At 48.3% G+C, this 20,937-nt stretch overlaps 1 protein-coding gene across 1 annotated transcript in view; it reads right to left on the bottom strand.

The window, feature by feature from the left end:
* PANX1 (pannexin 1) overlaps positions 1–10,897 on the bottom strand; it is a 66,825-nt gene extending 55,928 nt beyond the window's left edge. Inside the window, exon 1 of the mRNA XM_073613014.1 lies at positions 10,585–10,897. Within this exon, the coding sequence (XP_073469115.1) occupies positions 10,585–10,765 (181 nt within the window). The 5' untranslated portion in view covers positions 10,766–10,897. The remainder of the gene's footprint in view (positions 1–10,584) is intronic.
* Positions 10,898–20,937: the final 10,040 nt, after the last annotated feature.

The following is a 20,937-nucleotide window of genomic DNA, read 5'->3' as shown; positions in this document are numbered from 1 at the left end:
GCAATTTTATAGCATTGATCGCTGTATAAATGTGAATGGTCCCAAAAATGTGTCAAAAGTGTCCGATGTGTCCGCCATAATGTCGCAGTCATGAAAAAATATCGCTGATCGCCGCTATTACTAGTAAAAAAAATAATTTTTTAAAAAAAATGCCATAAATCTATCCTATATTTTATAGACGCTATAACTTTTGCGCAAACCAATCAATATACGCTTACTGCGATTTTTTTTACCAAAAATATGTAGAAGAATACGTATCGGCCGAAACTGAGGAAAAAATTAGTTTTTTTTAAAAAAAAATTGGGATATTTATTATAGCAAAAAGTAAAAAAATATTGTGTTTTTTTCAAAATTGTCGCTCTTCTTTTGTTTATAGCGCAAAAAATAAAAACCGCAGAGGTGATCAAATACCACCAAAAGAAAGCTCTATTTGTGGGGGGGAAAAGGACGTCAATTTTGTTTGGGTACAACATCGCACAACCGCACAATTGTCGTTTAAAGTGCGACAGCGCTGAAAACTAAAAATTGGTCTGGGAAGGAAGGGGGTGAAAATGCCCGGTATTGAACCGGTTAATGAGAGTATAGCATCAAGTCAATTAAATGCCTGGGATATTGATCTGGTCAGTTAAGTAGCAGAGGGGGTTGTTAATCAGCTTCAGCTGCTTTGGTGTTATTGAAATTAACAACAGGTGCCCTAGATGAGAAAAAATGAGACGACCTCCAAAACAGGAATGGTTTTAGGCTGCTTTCACACTGAGGCGCTTTGCAGGCGCTAAAGTGCTAAAAATAGCGCCTGCAAAGTGCCCTGAAAGAGACGCTCAATTCACTCCAACGTGAAAGCCCCGAGCGGTGCGCTTGCAGGGCGGTCAAAAAAGTCCGGCAAGCCGCATCTTTGGAGCGCTGTAGGAGCGGTAAATATAACATAATATATGTATTTACGGCTCCTAAAGCGCCCCTTCCCATTGAAAACAATGGGCCAGCGCTGCAAACCCACCGGCTAAGCGCCGCATTGTGGGCGGTTTTAACCCTTTTTCGGGCCGCTAGCAGGGGTTAAAACCGCCCTGCTAGCGGACGAATAGCGCCACTAAAACGACGGTAAAGCAGCGCTAAATATAGCACCACTTTACCGCCAGCGCCCACCCCCCTCAGTGTGAAAGTAGCCTTACAGGTGGAGGTCACTGACATTTTTTTCCCCTACTCATCTTTTTTGACAGTTTTTTTACTAGTTTTGCATTTGGCTAGGGTCAGTGTCACTACTGGTATCATGAGACAATACCTGGACCCTATAGAGGTTGCAAAGACAGTCCAACTCCTCCAGGATGGCACTTTAATACGTTCCATTGTCAGAAGGTTTGCTGTGTCTCCCAGCACAGTCTCCAGAGCACAGAGGGGATTCATGGAGACAGGCAGTCTCTAGGAGAGCTGGACAGGACCGGTATCTGCTCCTTTGTGCAAAGAGGAACCAGATGAGCACTGCCAGAGCCCTACAAAATGACCTCCAGCAGGCCACTGGTGTGAATGTCTCTGAACAAACTATCAGAAACAGACTTCATGAGGGTGGCCTGAGGCCCCGACATCCTCTAGTGGGCCCTGTGCTCACTGCCCGGCACCGTGGAGCTCGATTGGCATTTACCATTGAACACCAGAATTGGCAGGTCCACCACTGGCACCCTGTGCTTTTCACAGATGAGAGCAGGTTTATTCTGAGCACATGTGACAGACATGAAAGGGTCTGGAGAAGCTGTGGAGAACGTTATGCTGTCTGTAACATTGTTCAGTATGACCGGTTTGGTGGTGGGTCAGTGATGGTCTGGGGAGGCATATCCATGGAGGGACACACAGACCTCTACAGGCTAGACAATGACACCCTGACTGCCATTAGGTATCGGGATGAAATCCTTGGACCCATTGTCTGATCCTATGCTGGTGCAATGTGTCCTGGGTTCCTCCTGGTGCATTACAATGCCCATCCTCATGTGGGGAGAGTATGCAGCCAGTTCCTGGAGGATGAAGGAATTGATACCATTGAATGGCCCCCACGCTCGCCTGACCTAAATCCAATAGAACATCTCTGGGACATTATGTTTCGGTCCATCCGACACCGCCATGTTACACCTCAGTCTGTTCAGGAGCTCAGTGATGCCCTGGTCCAGATCTGGGAGGAAATACCCCAGGACACCATCTGTCTTCTCATTAGGTGCTTGCCCCGATGTGATCAGGCATGGATACAAGCACGTGGGGGGGTCATACAAACTACTGAGGACCATTTTGAGTTGATGTAATGAAATTTCACCAAAATGAACTAGCCTGCTGCATCCTTTTTTCACTTTGATTTTCGGGGTGTCTTTGAACTAAGCCTTCTATAGGTTGATCATTTTCATTTCCATCAAATGATGTGGCATCCTTTCGTAAATAACACATTACCCAGTCCATATCAGTATAGATACCCAGGATGATATTTTTCCCCATGGAGATCTGATGTGTTTTCAAGGCGTTCCTTTCACTTTTTTGAGCTATACACACACATAGCAGTTTAATTCTGCTTTAAAGGGGTTGTAAAGGTAATTTTATTTTTTTTTTTTAAAATAACTAACATGTTATACTTACCTTCACTGTGCAGCTCGTTCTGCACAGAGTGGCCCCGAACCTGCTCTTCTGGGGTCCCTCGGCGGCTGTTTCAGCTCCTCCCCGCAAGAAATAACCACCTTAATGCAAGCTCCCTCGCATGGTGGTTAGTTGTTGCGGGCGCGCTCCCGTGATATAGCCGCTCGCTGTATCACTCGGCCCCGCCCCCCGGCGCGTCGCGTCATCGGATGTGATTGACAGCAGCGCGAGCCAATGGCTGCGCTGCTTTCAATCCATCCACTGCAGCCAATCAGCGACCAGGCTGAGCTGCAATAGAGATGACGAGAACGAGCAGCGGAGATTCGAGGTGTCAGGTAAGTAAAACGGGGGGGCTGGGGGCGGCGGTATTGTCAAAAGTTTTTTTACCTTAATGCATATAATGCATTAAGGTGAAAAAATTTTTACCTTTACAACCCCTTTAAGGCAATATTGGTACAAAAGCTTTCTGTAAATCAGACGTGTGACAAAATTTGTAAGCAAGTGTCTGCATGCGTTGGGGTACCAATGAAAATGAATGGAACCACAATGCATGTAACACATGTTACCATAATGCAAGGTTGTAAATGGGTCCTTCAGCTCCTTAAAACGGAGTTCCGCCTGGGGAAAAAAAAAAAATTAAAGTCAGCAGCTACAAATACTGCAGCTGCTGACTTTTAATATAAGGACACTGAAATGTCCAGGGAGCCCGCGATGTCCTCACTCAAAGCCAACCCGTCCCTCGGCTCCGGGTGCAGGCACCGACATCCTTACTAAGGGAAAAAGGAAGTGAAGTCTTGCAGCTTCACAGCCTGTTTCCTACTGCGCATGTACAAGTCGCTCTGCGCAATCTGAATGGTCCCTACTGTCTACTGGGACCTGTGTGTGTCTCCCAGAAAGCAGCGGGAGGAAGCAGGAAATTTGCCGCACAAAGTGGGGTGATCTATGCCTGGAAGTGGGAGCAGATGCCTGGACTTGACAGGTATCTGCTCCCCCCTCAAAGGTGCCAAATGTGGCACCGGAGGTGGGGAGGAATCCGGTCAGCGGAAGTTCCATATCTGGGTGGAACTCTGCTTAGCTATGACTGGCAAGTAGACCCGGAAACCCAGCTATGGACAACTCACCACCAGGGTCCCAGAGAGATACACAATACTCATAGGTGGTGCAACTTTTGCAACATCTACAAAAAAATTTGCTCTTTTGCATGGTTTGATCCTTAAAGCAAAAATCTAGCTGTCAGTAGCATATATACCCCCACTGGGTACTTCCATTGAGGTAAACTTTATAATATAATTTTGGCAAATAAAATGAAAACAAGCATTTTAGTTGATGAAAAAAACCTTATTAGGGAAAGACTTATGCAGAAGCAAGGGGTGTTGGAAACAAACGTACGGATGCCAGGGAGGGTTTCAGATAAGAAAACACACATCTGGGGGTATTCAGTAAAAACTGGTTTTATGTTGGAAAACATACTTTAAGAAACGGGGTGTATAATGATAGGGGGCGCTGTAAATAGTGCAACTTAATAAATTGTACTAAATCTTGTGCATATACAAATAAAGTGCATGGTGCTTATCTAAATACTATAGCAATTAATAATCCACTGCTGAAATAACAGTGATTTAAATATTTCATCAAAAAACAAAGTCCAGAAATCTTTTGTGATGCAACTTCAATCTTTACACCATCACCAATGGCAAAACCTCATGAGAAACACCCGGTGGATGTGAGTGAAATTCTTACTCACCGGACCACCATGACCTCTTTAACTAAAAAGGTCAGATTGAGATTTTTTTAATGTGGATCTGTGGTTTTGCTGGTATATCAGAGGAGATGTGGCTGGAATCTTGCTAATACTCCACCGCAGTGATAGATAAAAAAAAAAAAAAAAAAATAATATGACCATAGCGTGATACAGTTCAATTAAAAAAATAGTTTTAAAAACACATGCCAAATGGCCGCTTACATTAGTAGGTGCCTTTCTTTGGCACTGAAGGTTTAAAGCAGGCATCCTCAAACTACGGCCCTCCAGCTGTTGCAGAACTACTCGTCCCATGAGGCATTGTAAAGCTCTGACATTCACAGACATGACTAGGCATGATGGGAATTGTAGTTCCTGAACAACTGGAGGGCGGTAGTTTTAAGATCCCTGGTTTAAAGCATCCATCACCAGGTAATGGAAGGAATAGCCGTCCTGCTCACACTGTGTTGATCGGCGTGTGTTCCACCGCCGTGGTGAGACAGAAACCGAAAGTAACATGACCGGGATGCGCCTTGTCGTATGTTTCGTCTACACAACGTCAACGGGAAGCATAATACTTTAAGAAGTGCGGCTTTAAAAATCACTGAACACTCATTAAAACTGAAGAAGGTACTTAGATCAGTAGTGGCAAGTCTTTACATTACAGAACACGTTCAGTAGGATTTGACTACTACTAGATATACTGCTTTAAAACATGCAAAAATAACAAATAAAGTTTACTTCCACATAGCACCTGTCATACAAAATGCAAATACAAAATCCAGCAATAAACCAACAAAATGGTCCAAAGACAGGTACAGGACATCCAGCGTCTCCAGTTTAATTCTGACACTAATCAGAAAGACAAAGACTAAGCTAGACACTAGCATGATACGAGGATTCAACCCCATCCAATGAAGAAGCCCCAATCAATACATGATGCAAGAACTCAACCCAATCCAATGAAGAAGCCCCAATCAATACAAGATGCAAGAACTCAACCCAATCCAATGAAGAAGCGCCAATCAATACATGATGGAAGAACTCAACCCAATCCATTGAAGAAGCCCCAATCAAAACATCATGGAAGAACTCAACCCCATCCAATGAAGAAGCCCCAATCAATACATGATGCAAGAACTCAACCCAATCCAATGAAGAAGCCCCAATCAATACATGATGCAAGAACTCAACCCCATCCAATGAAGAAGCCCCAATCAATACATGATGGAAGAACTCAACCCAATCCAATGAAGAAGCCCCAATCAATACATGATGCAAGAACTCAACCCAATCCAATGAAGAAGCCATAATCAATACATGATGCAAGAACTCAACCCCATCCAATGAAGAAGCCCCAATCAATACATGATGGAAGAACTCAACCCAATCAATACATGATGCAAGAACTCAACCCCGTCCAATGAAGAAGCCCTAATCGATTCGTGATACAAGGACTCAACCCCGTCCAATGAAGAAGCCCTAATCGATTCGTGATACAAGGACTCAACCCCGTCCAATGAAGAAGCCCTAATCGATTCGTGATACAAGGACTCAACCCCGTCCAATGAAGAAGCCCTAATCGATTTGTGATACAAGGACTCAATCCCATTCAACATAGAAGTTAAAATAATTATATAATGCATTGACTCTACCCCATCCAATAATTAAACCCCAATCATTACATGATAGAAGGACTCAACCCCACCCAATGAAGTCCTAATCATTATTCTGCAATCACATTGATGGATTGTACGATCACATCCAGCAGCAGAGAATACAGTAATGACCTCTTTCTATGGAGTACACCCATCACCGGGCGGAGGGGACACACCAACCTGGACACTCCCAGCCCCAGAGTACCCCCTGTGATTGTGCCACAGATAGATATGACGGTGTGCCCAGGCATGGAGGGGATCGGAGCCATTTTTGATACTGGCAGAGTACAATCCCAGCTCTGCGTCTATCATTACACCTCGGATGAAGATGCCAAAGTGGGAGATTCCAGGATCCTCCTATGTATCAGACATGCTTCACTCCCAGCCCCAAAGTAACTGTCATTACACCCAGGATAGAGATGACCACACAGTCCACTCCCAGCCCCAGAGTACCCCCGACATTGCACCCAGAATACAGATGACAGAGAAGATCCAGGACTCCTCTGTGTCTGGCAGATTGCACTTCCAGCCCTGGAGTACCCTTGTTTTGTACCCAGGATAGAGATGACAAATGAACAAACAAAGAGAAGCTAACTCTGTTCAATCCCAGCCCCAGAGAACTCCTGTCATTGCACCCAGGATGGAGATGAAAGAGGATCCAGGACTCCTCTTTTTGCCTGGCAGGGTACACTCCCAACCCTGGAGTACCCCATCTGTATACCCAGGATAGAGATGATGGACTCTTCTGTGTCTGGCAGACTGCACGCCAAACCCTGGAGTACCCCTGTCATTGTATAATAGATAGAGATGACAGACAGGAAAGATCCAGGGCCCCCTTTTTGTGCCTGGCTCTGTGAACTCCCAGCACTAGAGTGCCCCCATCACTTTACCAGGAACAGAGATGAGAAGTGAGGGCCCCTCTGGGTCTTGCACAGCTAATCCCCAACTCTGGAGTATCTCTATTATTACATCAAGGACAAAGATGGGAGGTCGGCACACAGGGAAGACCCCTCTGGATCAGGCACAGTTCACCCAGTACACTGTGGATAGAGATGATGGGTTGGACCACAGAGAAGACCCAGCATAGCACACCCCCAGCACGAGAATAGCCCCATCATTGCACCCAGGATGGAGATGACAGGAAAGACAGAGCCCCCCTTGTGCCAGGCTCTGTTCACTCCCAGCTCTTGAGTACCTCATCACTGTACCAGGGACAGAAATATGAGGGGGAGGGCCCCTTTGTGTCTGGCACAGTTCACTCCCAGCCCTATGTACCCCTATCATTACACTGGGGACAGAGGGGATCCAGCATAGCACCCAGGAACAGGAAGACAGGTGGGCATAGAGAGAAGAACAGACTCCCAGCACCAGAGTACTCCCAGCATGGTACCCAGGATGGAGAGGACAGGTGGGTGCAGACAGGGAGGAGTCTGTGTGTCTGGCAGGATCCACTCCCAGAGAACCCCCATCACTACACCGAGGACAGAGATGATAGGGGGAGGCACATAGAGGATCCAGCACAGAACACTTCTGGCTCCAGAGTACTCCCATCATTGTACCAGGGACAGGGGTGACAGGTGGGGAGGAGTCAGGGCCCCGCTACGTGCCTGGCTCTGTAGACTCCCAGCTCCGGAGTACCCCTGTCTGTGTACTCAGGACAGAGATGACAGGTGAGGACCCATCATACCAGGGACAGAGATGACAGGTGGGGGGGGGGACACAGTATACAGGGACAGAGATGACAGGTGGGGGGGGGGACACAGTATACAGGGACAGAGATGACAGGTGGGGGGACACAGTATACAGGGACAGAGATGACAGGTGGGGGGGACACAGTATACAGGGACAGAGATGACAGGTGGGGGGGACACCGTATACAGGGACAGAGATGACAGGTGGGGGAGACACCGTATACAGGGACAGAGATGACAGGTGGGGGGGACACCGTATACAGGGACAGAGATGACAGGTGGGGGGGGGGGACACCGTATACAGGGACAGAGATGACAGGTGGGGGGGGGGACACCGTATACAGGGACAGAGATGACAGGTGGGGGGGGGGACACCGTATACAGGGACAGAGATGACAGGTGGGGGGGGACACCGTATACAGGGACAGAGATGACAGGTGGGGGGGCCACCGTATACAGGGACAGAGATGACAGGTGGGGGGGACACCGTATACAGGGACAGAGATGACAGGTGGGGGGGACACCGTATACAGGGACAGAGATGACAGGTGGGGGGGACACCGTATACAGGGACAGAGATGACAGGTGGGGGGGATACAGTATACAGGGACAGAGATGACAGGTGGGGGGGATACAGTATACAGGGACAGAGATGACAGGTGGGGGGGATACAGTATACAGGGACAGAGATGACAGGTGGGGGGGATACAGTATACAGGGACAGAGATGACAGGTGGGGGGGACACAGTATACAGGGACAGAGATGACAGGGGGGGGATCTCTTTGCCCCAAGACAAGGGTGATGGGTGGGGACACGGGTGAGGGATGGGGATGACAGGGGGGACATGATACCGGGGACAGGTATGACGGGTGAGGACAGGGATGACGGGTGAGGACAGGGATGACGGGGGATGACGGGTGAGGACAGGGATGACGGGGGATGACGGGTGAGGACAGGGATGACGGGGGATGACGGGTGAGGACAGGGATGGACGGCGGATGACGGGTGAGGACAGGGATGGACGGCGGATGACGGGTGAGGACAGGGATGGACGGCGGAGGACGGCGGAGGACAGGGATGACGGGGGAGGACGGCGGAGGACAGGGATGACGGGGGAGGACGGCGGAGGACAGGGAGGACGGCGGAGGACAGGGATGACGGGGGAGGACGGCGGAGGACAGGGATGACGGGGGAGGACGGCGGAGGACAGGGATGACGGGGGAGGACGGCGGAGGACAGGGATGACGGGGGAGGACGGCGGAGGACAGGGATGACGGGGGAGGACGGCGGAGGACAGGGATGACGGGGGAGGACGGCGGAGGACAGGGATGACGGGGGAGGACGGCGGAGGACAGGGATGACGGCGGAGGACAGGGATGACGGCGGAGGACAGGGATGACGGCGGAGGACAGGGATGACGGCGGAGGACAGGGATGACGGCGGAGGACGGCGGAGGACAGGGATGACGGCGGAGGACAGGGATGACGGCGGAGGACAGGGATGACGGGGGATGACGGCGGAGGACAGGGATGACGGGGGATGACGGCGGAGGACAGGGATGACGGGGGATGACGGCGGAGGACAGGGATGACGGGGGATGACGGCGGAGGACAGGGATGACGGGGGATGACGGCGGAGGACAGGGATGACGGGGGATGACGGCGGAGGACAGGGATGACGGGGGATGACGGCGGAGGACAGGGATGACGGCGGAGGACAGGGATGACGGCGGAGGACAGGGATGACGGCGGAGGACAGGGATGACGGCGGAGGACAGGGATGACGGCGGAGGACAGGGATGACGGCGGAGGACAGGGATGACGGCGGAGGACAGGGATGACGGCGGAGGACAGGGATGACGGCGGAGGACAGGGATGACGGCGGAGGACAGGGATGACGGCGGAGGACAGGGATGACGGCGGATGACGGCGGAGGACAGGGATGACGGCGGAGGACAGGGATGACGGGGGATGACGGCGGAGGACAGGGATGATGGCGGAGGACAGGGATGACGGGGGATGACAGGGATGACGGCTGTCCTCCCCCGTCATCCCTGTCCTCCGCCGTCATCCCCTGTCCTCCGCCGTCATCGGCGGAGGACGGGGGATGACGGCGGAGGACGGGGGATGACGGCGGAGGACGAGGGGTGACGGCGGAGGACAGGGATGACGGCGGAGGACAGGGGTGACGGCGGAGGACAGGGGTGACGGCGGAGGACAGGGGTGACGGCGGAGGACAGGGGTGACGGCGGAGGACAGGGGTGACGGCGGAGGACAGGGGTGACGGCGGAGGACAGGGGTGACGGCGGAGGACAGGGGTGACGGCGGAGGACAGGGGTGACGGCGGAGGACAGGGGTGACGGCGGAGGACAGGGGTGACGGCGGAGGACAGGGGTGACGGCGGAGGACAGGGGTGACGGCGGAGGACAGGGGTGACGGCGGAGGACAGGGGTGACGGCGGAGGACAGGGGTGACGGCGGAGGACAGGGGTGACGGCGGAGGACAGGGGTGACGGCGGAGGACAGGGGTGACGGCGGAGGACAGGGGTGACGGCGGAGGACAGGGGTGACGGCGGAGGACAGGGGTGACGGCGGAGGACAGGGGTGAAGGCGGAGGACAGGGGTGAAGGCGGAGGACAGGGGTGAAGGCGGAGGACAGGGGTGACGGGTGAGGACAGGGATGACGGGTGAGGACAGGGATGACGGGTGAGGACAGGGATGACGGGTGAGGACAGGGGATGACGGGTGAGGACAGGGATGACGGGTGAGGACAGGGGATGACGGGTGAGGACAGGGATGACGGGTGAGGACAGGGATGACGGGTGAGGACAGGGATGACGGGTGAGGACAGGGATGACAGTGAGGACAGACATTACAGGGGGTGTCACACTCACCCATGGTGATCTCCTGAGCGAAGGCCAGTGATATGAGTAGAAGGGGGAGCCCCACTCCTATACAGGAGACGATCTTGTCCCCGGCCAGCTCCAGCCGCAGCCCCTTGTACTTGGACTCGGGCTGGTCCTTGAGCAGGAAGTCGGAGAAGACGTACTCGGTGGCGATGTGGGCGATGGCCATGTTGTGTTGGATTCGGGTGACAACAAAGAGCGCGCTCAGTCCCCCCTCATACCGAGCCCGGCACACTGACAAGGGCTCAGCACAGCCTGGGGCGCGCTCCCGGGGAGGCGGGGCGGCGTGCGCGGGCGTGAGGGAGAGGCGGGGCGGCGCTCGGCCTGTCGCTGTAGAGGTGTGCGGGGAGGGGCGGGGCAGAGAGTAGACAGAGGGCGTGTCTCCTCCCCTCTATTGTCAGGCTCGGGTTACCTGTGTGCAGAGCAGTGATTGGAGCGGTGATTCGCTGAGATCGGCTGAGACAGACACACCCCATACCCAGGAGAACTGTACTGGGGGAGTATATCACCCACCATACCCATCCTCCTATAGGAGAGCTGTACTAGTATAGTACACTCATCTGTTCAATTGCTTGGTAACACAAATTGCTAATCAGCCGATCACATGGCAGCAACTCATTGCATTTAGACATCTAGATGTGGTATTGCACTACGTAACTGAACCAGAACTTGCAGCAGACATGCAGAATGTTTGCAAATAAAGTTGATCTGGAGCTTCGAGTTCGACACGAACATCGGGTATTCGCCTGTTCGCCGAACAGCCAATTTTATGGGGCGTTCGCGGCAAATTAGAGCACCCCATAATGCACTGCAAGACCGTAGTGCATTGCTGTATGATGATTTGGCCAATCACAGCACGCTCTTCAGCAAGAGCCGTAATTGGCCAAAGGCAGGGTGCCTTTGGCCAATCATGGCTCAGGGGGACTAAGTCCACGCCCCACACTATATAAGGCTGCTTACATGGCGCCCGTATAGTGTGTTATAGTGGACAGAGATAGAGAGATTGAGCTAGATTAGGCAGGCAGGTTAGTTACGGTAGTTAGTGGCAATCTATTTGATATATATAGATATAGATCTATGCACACAGTCAGTCTAGTATGTATGTATGTATGTATGTATGTATATATTCTAGGCTATATACAGTGTAAACTCTATATTCAGTCAGTAGAGGCAGTGTATTTGATATATTCAGTCAGTACAGGCAGTATATTTGAGAGATATATATAGAGTTTACACTGTATATAGCCTACGCTGAATGCAGAGTGTATATATATATATATATATATATATATATATATATATATATATACATACTAGAGTGTGTGTGTGTAAATCTGAGGGACAGGTAGCAGAGAAAAACATTTTTAGGGACACTTTTTTGGCTGTGGACAGAGTCTTATTATAATTAGGTGGCGGGGCATGCGTTTGTAGGCGTGGCACATGGGGAAGTAAAAATGTGGCATGGCGAAAAATGGGCGTGGTTTACGCAAAATAGTGGACGTGTCTTAAGTGGGCGTGGCTCAAAGGGTGTGTGGTTAGAGTCTGAGATGAATGAGGGATGGGGAGGGAAAGGGGGGGAGAGGGATGGAGGGACAGCAGGCCCAGGTCCTACACAACAATGGAAATATGTGTATTCTAGAAAGTTTAACAACCAGCAGATAAAGATACTCCAAACACCTGGTGTTAGCAATCATCCCAGCACCATGGTTGTTATAGTGTCAGAATGATTGAAGTGCATTATTTCTATTATTACATTGTAACATAAAATGAAATCATTCAACTCACCATAATGCCGAATCAGTGGGATCCCTGAGCGTGTCACCTGCCACGTCGCCTGCCACCAGCCGTCCGTCCTTGCATCAGGTGTCCCAGCAGAGTCCGTCCTTGCATCAGATGTCCCCATTGGAGCCCCCCCTTACATCAGAAGTCCCCAGCGGAGCCCCCCCTTACATCAGATGTCCCCAGTGGAGCCCCCCTTACATCAGGTGTCCCCAGCAGAGCTCCCCTTACATCAGGTGTCCCCAGCAGAGCCCCCCTTACATCAGGTGTCACCAGCGGAGCCCCCCTTACATCAGATGTCCCCAGCGGAGCCCCCCTTACATCAGATGTCCCCAGCAGAGCCCCCCTTACATCAGATGTCCCCATCGGAGCCCCCCTTACATCAGGTGTCACCAGCGGAGCCCCCCCTTACATCAAATGTCCCCAGCGGAGCCCCCCTTACATCAGATGTCCCCAGCGGAGCCCCCCCTTACATCAGATGTCACCAGCGGAGCCCCTCTTACATCAGGTGTCACCAGCGGAGCCCCCCCTTATATCAGGTGTCCCCAGCGGAGCCCCCCTTACATCAGGTGTCACCAGCAGAGCCCCCCTTACATCAGAAGTCCCCAGCGGAGCCCCCCTTACATCAGATGTCCCCAGTGGAGCCCCCCTTACATCAGGTGTCCCCAGCGGAGCTCCCCTTACATCAGGTGTCCCCAGCAGAGCCCCCCTTACATCAGGTGTCACCAGCGGAGCCCCCCTTACATCATGTGTCCCCAGTGGAGCCCCCTTACATCAGGTGTCCCCAGCGGAGCCCCCCTTACATCAGATGTTCCCAGCGGAGCCCCCCCTTACATCAGGTGTCCCCAGCAGAGCCCCCCTTACATCAGGTGTCCCCAGCGGAGCCCCCCTTACATCAGGTGTCCCCATCGGTGCTCCCCTTACATCAGGTGTCCCCATCGGTGCTCCCCTTACATCAGGTGTCCCCAGCGGTGCCCCACCTTACATCAGGTGTCCCCAGCAGTGCACCCCCCCCTTACATCAGGTGTCCCCATCGGTGCTCCCCTTACATCAGGTGTCCCCAGCGGTGCCCCACCTTACATCAGGTGTCCCCAGCAGTGCACCCCCCCCTTACATCAGGTGTCCCCAGCGGTGCCCCCCCTTTACCTCAGGTGTCCTTGTAGGACGGGTATACAAAATAATGTCTCCCTCCGCCAGCCGCATTTTTTGTTAAAAATGGCGGCCGGCCGCAGACCTCTAGCGGCGGCAGCGAAAATTCCTAAAAAAAAACTGACTTCTCGGGACATTTCCCGGGAAACAATAAAATCGGGAAAAGAGTCCAAATCCTGGGAATGTCCCGGGAAATCCGGGACAGTTGGTAACTATGAGCAGGTACAAAAGCTTCCTGGGATAAGCAGGCTTTCAGGCACAGATACCAGAACAAGTGAAGTAGTGACAAGCAGTGAAGTGTTTAATGGTGATATTTACAAGTCTATAGAGGTGCTATACAGTGTTCAGAAAAAAACAAACAGAACAAAATAGCCAAACAAAACCCTAGCCGTGTCTCGGCTCTAACTGTACACTATGCAGGCCCTGACTACCAGGCTGAGCAAGCCTACCGCTTGTCAGTTTCCACATAAACTGCTTAACAGCTAACTAAAAGAGGGCAAGCAGCCTCTGAAATAATATTTAACAGCAGGGACCGTTCCTGCACCCAACAAGAGTATCTGTGAGGGGTTACCGTGTTCTGCCACCACCAACACCTAAGGCCCAATTTTTCATATAATACAGTGCAGAGTATATAGTGCAGCGTACAATAAATAATATAGTGTACTGAAGTGGTTAAGGGGAGCCCTATGAAAAAAAACAGGATGGGTTGCCCCCGTCCATACCAGGCCCTTTAGGTCTGGTAAAGATATTGGGGGGGACCCCCACATAATTTTTTTTATAAATAATTGGCGCAGAGTTCACCTTAATATCCATACCAGACCCAAAGGGCCTGGTATGGATGGGGGGGGGGGGGGGCATGCTGTTTTTTAAAATTATTTCTTATGTATATTGCCGGGATCTGCAATACATTACAGCTGTGAGCAATTTTGAATGACATTTTTTCCTTTAGAAATGTCATTTTGCTGCAGTACTTTTCTAAACATAGGAAAAATGTGCAACTTTACAGGCAGACTAAGGGGACCCCCCAGGCACAATATTTAAAGGAATATTTCTATTTTATTGTTTCACTTTAAGCATTCTTAAATTCACTGCTCCTGAAAAAACTGCTGTTTTAAACATTTTTTTTTGCATTAATACATGTCCCCTGGGGCAGGACCCGGGTCCCCAAACACTTTTTATGGCAATAACTTGCATATAAGCCTTTAAAATGAGCACTTTTGATTTTTCATGTTCGTGTCCCATAGACTTTAACGGTATTCGCGTGTTCGCACAAATTTTTTGTCTGTTCACAAGTTCTGCTGCGAACCGAACCGGGGAGTGTTCGGCTCATCCCTATGCAGCAAAATTGCTTGCTATCAGGGTACTAGGTGTGAATGGAGACCAATTCTGGGGCAATGGTGAATTCAGTAATGAATGGGGTTGCAGCGTCAGGGAGAATATGGGCACAAAATCCAATAGGTGGCAAAAAGTATACATTATATGCTAGGGAGAGGATGACCACAAAAGCTTCCAGGTGCCAGAGAGATTATGAACAGGAAAGACTCTGGATGCTAAGGAGAATATGGGCCCAAAAGTCATTAGATGCCAAGGAGAATATGGGCATAAATGCTACCAGATGCCAAGTAGAATATAGGCACAAAAACTAGATACCAGGAAGAATATGGACACATACCCACCAGATGCCAGGGGGAGTATGGGCACAAAATGACTAGATGCCTGGTGGAATATGTGCATAAACCACAAGGTGCCAGGGAGAATATGGACATAAAAGCTACAAGATGCCAAGTAGTATATAGGCACAAAAACTAAATACCAGGAAGAATATGGGCACATACCCACTAGATACCAAGGGGAATATGGGCCCAAAATCACTAGATTTCTGGTGGAATATGTACATAAACCACTAGGTGCCAGGCAGATTATGGGCAGAAATGTCACCAGATGCTAATGCTGCGTACACACGAGCGGATTTTCCGTCGGAAAAAACTTGGATGGTTTTTCCGACGGAATTCTGCTCAGGTTTGCCTTGCATACACACGGTCACACAAAGGTTCTCTGAACTTTCAACCGTCAAGAACGCGGTGACGTACAACACTACGACGAGCCGAGAAAATGAAGTTCAATGCTTCCGAGTATGCGTCGAATTTTGCGCATCGGAATTTGTACAGACGATCGCATTTTCGGATAGGAACTTTTTCTGACCGAAAAATTGAGAATCTGCTCTCAATCTTTTGCTGGCGGGAATTCCGCCAGCAAAAGTCCGATGGAGTGTACACACGGTCACATTTTCCGACCAAAAGCTCTCATTGGTCTTTTGCTGGCCGAATTTCCGATCGTGTGTACGCGGCATAAGGGGAAAATGGGCACAAAAGTTACTGAAGAAAATGGGCACAATATTATTAGATGCCTGGAGGAATATGGGCCTAAAAGCCACCAGATTCCGGGAAGAATATGGGCACAAAACAACTAGATTCTATGAAGAATATGGGCACAAAAGCCACCAGATGTCAAAGAGAATATGGGCACAAAATGACCAGATGCCAGGGAAAATATGGGCAAAAACCATCAGGTGCTAAGGGAAAAATGTGCACAAAAGTCATTGGATGCCAGGAAGAGAATGGACACAAAAGCCACCAGATGCCAGGAAGAAAATGGTCAAAAAAGACTAGATGCCTGGGAGAATACAGGCACAAAAGCCACCAGATGCCAAGGGGAATATGGCTACAAAACAACTAGATACCAGGAAGTATACAGGAACAAAAGCCGCCAGATGCAAAGGAGAATATGGGCACAAAATTACTAGATGTCTGGCAGAGTATGGGCACAAAACATCTAGATGCAATGAAGAATATGGGGACAAACGCCACCAGGTGCCAAAGAGAACATAGGCACCTGATGGCAAAACATCTTAGATGCAATGAACAATATGGGCAAAAAAGCTATCAGAAGCAAAGGAGAATATTGGCAAATGACTAGATGCCAGAAAGAAAATGGGCACAAAATCCACCAGATGCCAAGAAGAATATTGTCAGGAAACGACTAGATGCCAGAAAGAAAATGGACACAAAAGCCACCGGATGCAAGGAAGAAAATGGGCACAAAATAGCTACATGCCGAGGAGAATATAGGCATAAAATCCACCAGATGCCAGAAAGAATATGGGCTCAAAATGACCAGATAACTGGGAGAATATGGCCACAAAACAACAAGACATAGTGAAGACTATTCACACAAAAGCCACCAGATACCAAGGAGAATATGGGCAGGAAATGACAATGTTTGGGAGACTATGGGCACAAAAGCCACCCGATGCCATAATGGAATATGGGCACAGAACCCACTAGATGCCAAGGAGAATATGGACACATATAACTAGAGGCTTGGAAGGATATGGGCACAAAACCACTAGGTGCAAGGGAGAATATTGGTAAAAAAAACACAACTACATGTCACCCAGTAGGCTACATGTGTGTGATATAATGCGCTTTCTGTGATCAGTGATGCTATTGTAGCGTTGCTACTGTTTTTCTGTTAATTGTGGGTGTCCGTCATCTAGATGTCATTAAGGTTTATTAATTGTAAATATGGTGTGAATAGCTTTGCCAAACCTCGCTTACTTCGGATGTGGCTTTTGCTTTGTCTTTCACGGTGTTACATGGGATTTACTAATTGTGGTTTATAGAACACTGTAGTGCTCTTTATATCACTGTAATCGGTATATTGTGCAATATTTGTTTTGGAATTGGTATTGTAAGACATTATATACTAGTTGTTCACTTCTCTAGGCACACTCCTTGGTGGAAAGAAACATATTTTATTAAATAAACATACAACTGCAATGTTTATGTATTTTTTTAGTTGTAATAAATCAGGTAGTTTTATGGGTTTTATAATATTTATGCATTGTTAGTCATAATTATTTTTTTTTATTTTTAGACTTTGTATTTTTTGGTGTCCCTTTAAGTGATACCTTTTTATTAAAGATTAACGTTTTTGGAACCCGGCATTAAAGGTTCGACAGTATTTCCGACGGACTTTCAACGGAATTTTGACGGACTTCCGATGGACTTTCCAACGAACGGACTTGCCTCCACACGATCACACCAAAGTCCGACGGATTTGTACGTGATGACGTACACCGGACTAAAATAAGGAAGTTCATAGCCAGTAGCCAATAGCTGCCCTAGCGTCAGTTTTCGTCCGTCGGACTAGCATACAGACGAGCAGATTTCTCGATAGAAACTGGGTGCGGCGGAGTTAAGGTGGAAAGATTTGAAACATGTTCCAAAGCTAAAGTCCGTCTGATTTTCGACCAAAAAAGTCCGCTGCAGGTCCGATGAAGCCCACACACGGTCGGATTGTCCGACGGATTCGTTCCGTCAGACCAGTCTGGTCGAAACGTCCGCTCGTGTGTACACGCCATTAGTCTTCTTTGTCATTCATTATACAATTCTGAAAAACCACATACAGTTGCATAAAAAAAGAAATTACACCCCATGGAAATTTTTTTACTTTTTTTTTTTTTCACATATCTGAACAGCCTAGATCTTTTGAAATAGTGCCTACAGATAAAGGTGATATAGTTGGACAAGCAACGCATAAAAATGGCACGATGTATTCATTCTCATAATCAAAATCAGGGGTCTCCAAACTTTCTAAACAAAGGGCTTGTTTATTATCCTTCAGATTTTTTTTTGGGGGGGGGGGGGGGGGGGGGGCGTACTGTGGCCAGCGGGAGTGTAAATTTTCCTGGCATCAGTGGGAATAAACATCATCACATTTGTTATTAGGAGGAGGAATAGTGTCCCATTGTTGGTGTCAGTCGGAGAAGTTACGCCCCATTGTTGGTGTCAGATGGCAGAATAGTGTGTCGTATCAGTGGGAGGAATAGTGCCCCAAGGGCCGTATAAAGGCAAGCAAAGGGCCGCATCTGGCCCCCGGGCCGCAGTTTGCAGACTACTGATCTAAATGAATAAAAAGGCAACTTTGTCACATGGAAAAAGGCTCAAACAAACTGCTTAAAGTGGTTGTAAATAGGACTGGGGAAAAATCGATTTGAATCTTGAATCGAGTTGAGAGGTCAAATCGATTAAAATTTTCAACAAATCAATTTTCGATTTTTTTTTTTTTCACCAGGACCGGCGTTGACACCGCGCTGGTCCTGAGGAGCAGGAGTTTTTAGGTGAGGCCGCGGCTTCGGCCTAGTCCGCGAGGCCGGAAGCCACAGACTAGGCCGAAGCCACGGCTTCGCCTAAAAACTCCTGCCCGCAGCTCCTCAGGACCTGCGCGGTGTCCATCAAAAAAAAAAAAAAAAACTTGATTCAAATCATGAATCCTGTTTTTGTTTTAAAAATCGCAGATTTTTCCTTTGGGGAGAAAAGTTGTAAAAAAAGTTGTAAATTATGTTTGTTTTTTCTAAAATAACAAACATCTCTATACTTACCTGCTCCGTGCAGTAGAATTGCACAGAGCGGCCCAGATCCTCCTTTTCCTGGGTCCCCCGTCAGCGCTCCTGGCCCCTACTCTTTGTCCAGTGCCTCCACAGAGAGCCGCTTCCCCTGGGGGGGCACTTGTGTGTGCTCCCTCCATTGACACCGACCGCTGGACTCAACCTCACCCCCCTCCTCCCTGACTTTGATTGACAGCATTGGGAGCCAAAGGAGCAAAGCCAGTGAGACATCGGAAGTGAGAGAAGAGCTGCAGACATGCACAGCGCTGGATCGAATGAGGGCTCAGGTAAGTATTGGGGGGGGGGGGGGCAAAATCAATGCCTAAACATTTTTTACCTTAATGCAAGGAATGCATTAAAGCGTAACTCCACTTTTGTTGAGAAAAAACACTCCCCTCTGGGTGATCTATGTACATTACAAGGATTTTAACAAACTGTGTTGCAGATTCCTACCTTTTGTTATTCTGAAGAAATTCCTGTTTGTTCCTCTGTATCCATATGGGAAAGTGAGTTTAATGGGCGTGGTTTCATAATTATCAATCAGCTGTGCACCTGCAGGGCTCTAGTGAGGAAAGAGACAGCGCTTGCATCCCTTTAGACGTGTTGCTATCTCACCAAACATTAGAAAATCCGAAAATTCGAAAGAATGAAAATCCAAAAATCCAAAAATAAGAACGAAAATTCAAAAGAACAAAAAACATTCAGATATTTTCTATTATAATTAAAATATTACGTTTATTAACCATTATTATAGTTTTGTTATTATTATTTTTTTTTAATAATAAATAATAATGATATTAAAAATGATAATAATAGTTATAAACTATTAAATTATAGATATTGGAATTTCCTTTCAAATTTGGCTGTTAGTGAATGTAATGAATACGAATTTATCCGAAGTTAAGAATTATTATACGGCATTGGTTATTTCAGATAATTTGTAACTTTGGATAAATTCGTATTCGTTACGTTCACTAACAGCCACATTTGAAGGGAAATTCCAATATCTATAATTTAATAGTTTATAAATATTATTATAGTTTTTATTATTATTAATATTATTATTATTTATTATTATTAAATAATAATAATAATGATAAAAACTATAATAATGATTAATGAACATAATATTTTAATTATAATAGAAATTATCAGAATGTTTTTGTTCTTTCGGATTTTCTAATTTTGGTTCTTTAGAATTTTTGGGTTTCGTTCTTATTTTCGGATTTTTGTTCTTTCTGATTTTCGTTGTTTCAAATTTTCAAATTTCGGATCTTTCGAAAACAGAACACCTCCAGGTAGCCATATTGTATTGCATTTTCAGAAAATTACAGAGCTGCAGATTGGAAAGGTAATTTTTTAAATAACATTCAATTACAATATGACTTGTATCACAATTGCTTACGCTAATTTTTTTTTCTTTATTTGCTATTTTTTTTTCCCCACAAAAGTGGAGTTACCCATTAAGGTTAAAAAAAAAAAATGCTTAAGCGTTAGAACCACTTTAACCACTTGCCGCCTGCCCACCGTCAAATGACGGCAGAGCGGTGCCGGGATGAAGTCATATGACGGCGCCCGGTTTAGCCACAATCGATGTGCGCCCCCACTCTCGCCCATGTGATCGGCTGTGTCCAATCACAGGCGATCACATGTAAACAAAGAAGTGCCATTTATTGGCTCTCCTCGCTTCACACTGACAGCGTGTGAGGTGAGGAGAGTCGATCAGTAGCATCTCCTTACAGGGAAGATGTGTAAAGATAACCAGGGCACTGATCATCAGTGCCCTGATTACAACGCAGCCCCAACAGTGCCCATTAGTGATGCCACTCTATGCCCATCAGTGACACCAGTCTGTGCCAATTGGTGAGGCTAATCTGTGCCCATCAGTTATGCCAATCAGTGCTGCCTTTCAATCCCCATCAGTGCCACCCATCAAGGCCCATCAGTGCCACCTATCAGTTCCC

The sequence above is a fragment of the Aquarana catesbeiana genome, linkage group LG02 (genome assembly GCF_042186555.1).
Source record: "Aquarana catesbeiana isolate 2022-GZ linkage group LG02, ASM4218655v1, whole genome shotgun sequence".
NCBI lineage: Eukaryota > Metazoa > Chordata > Amphibia > Anura > Ranidae > Aquarana > Aquarana catesbeiana.
The sequence above is the reverse complement of the archived record's forward strand: the minus strand, read 5'-3'. Positions and strand labels throughout refer to the sequence as shown.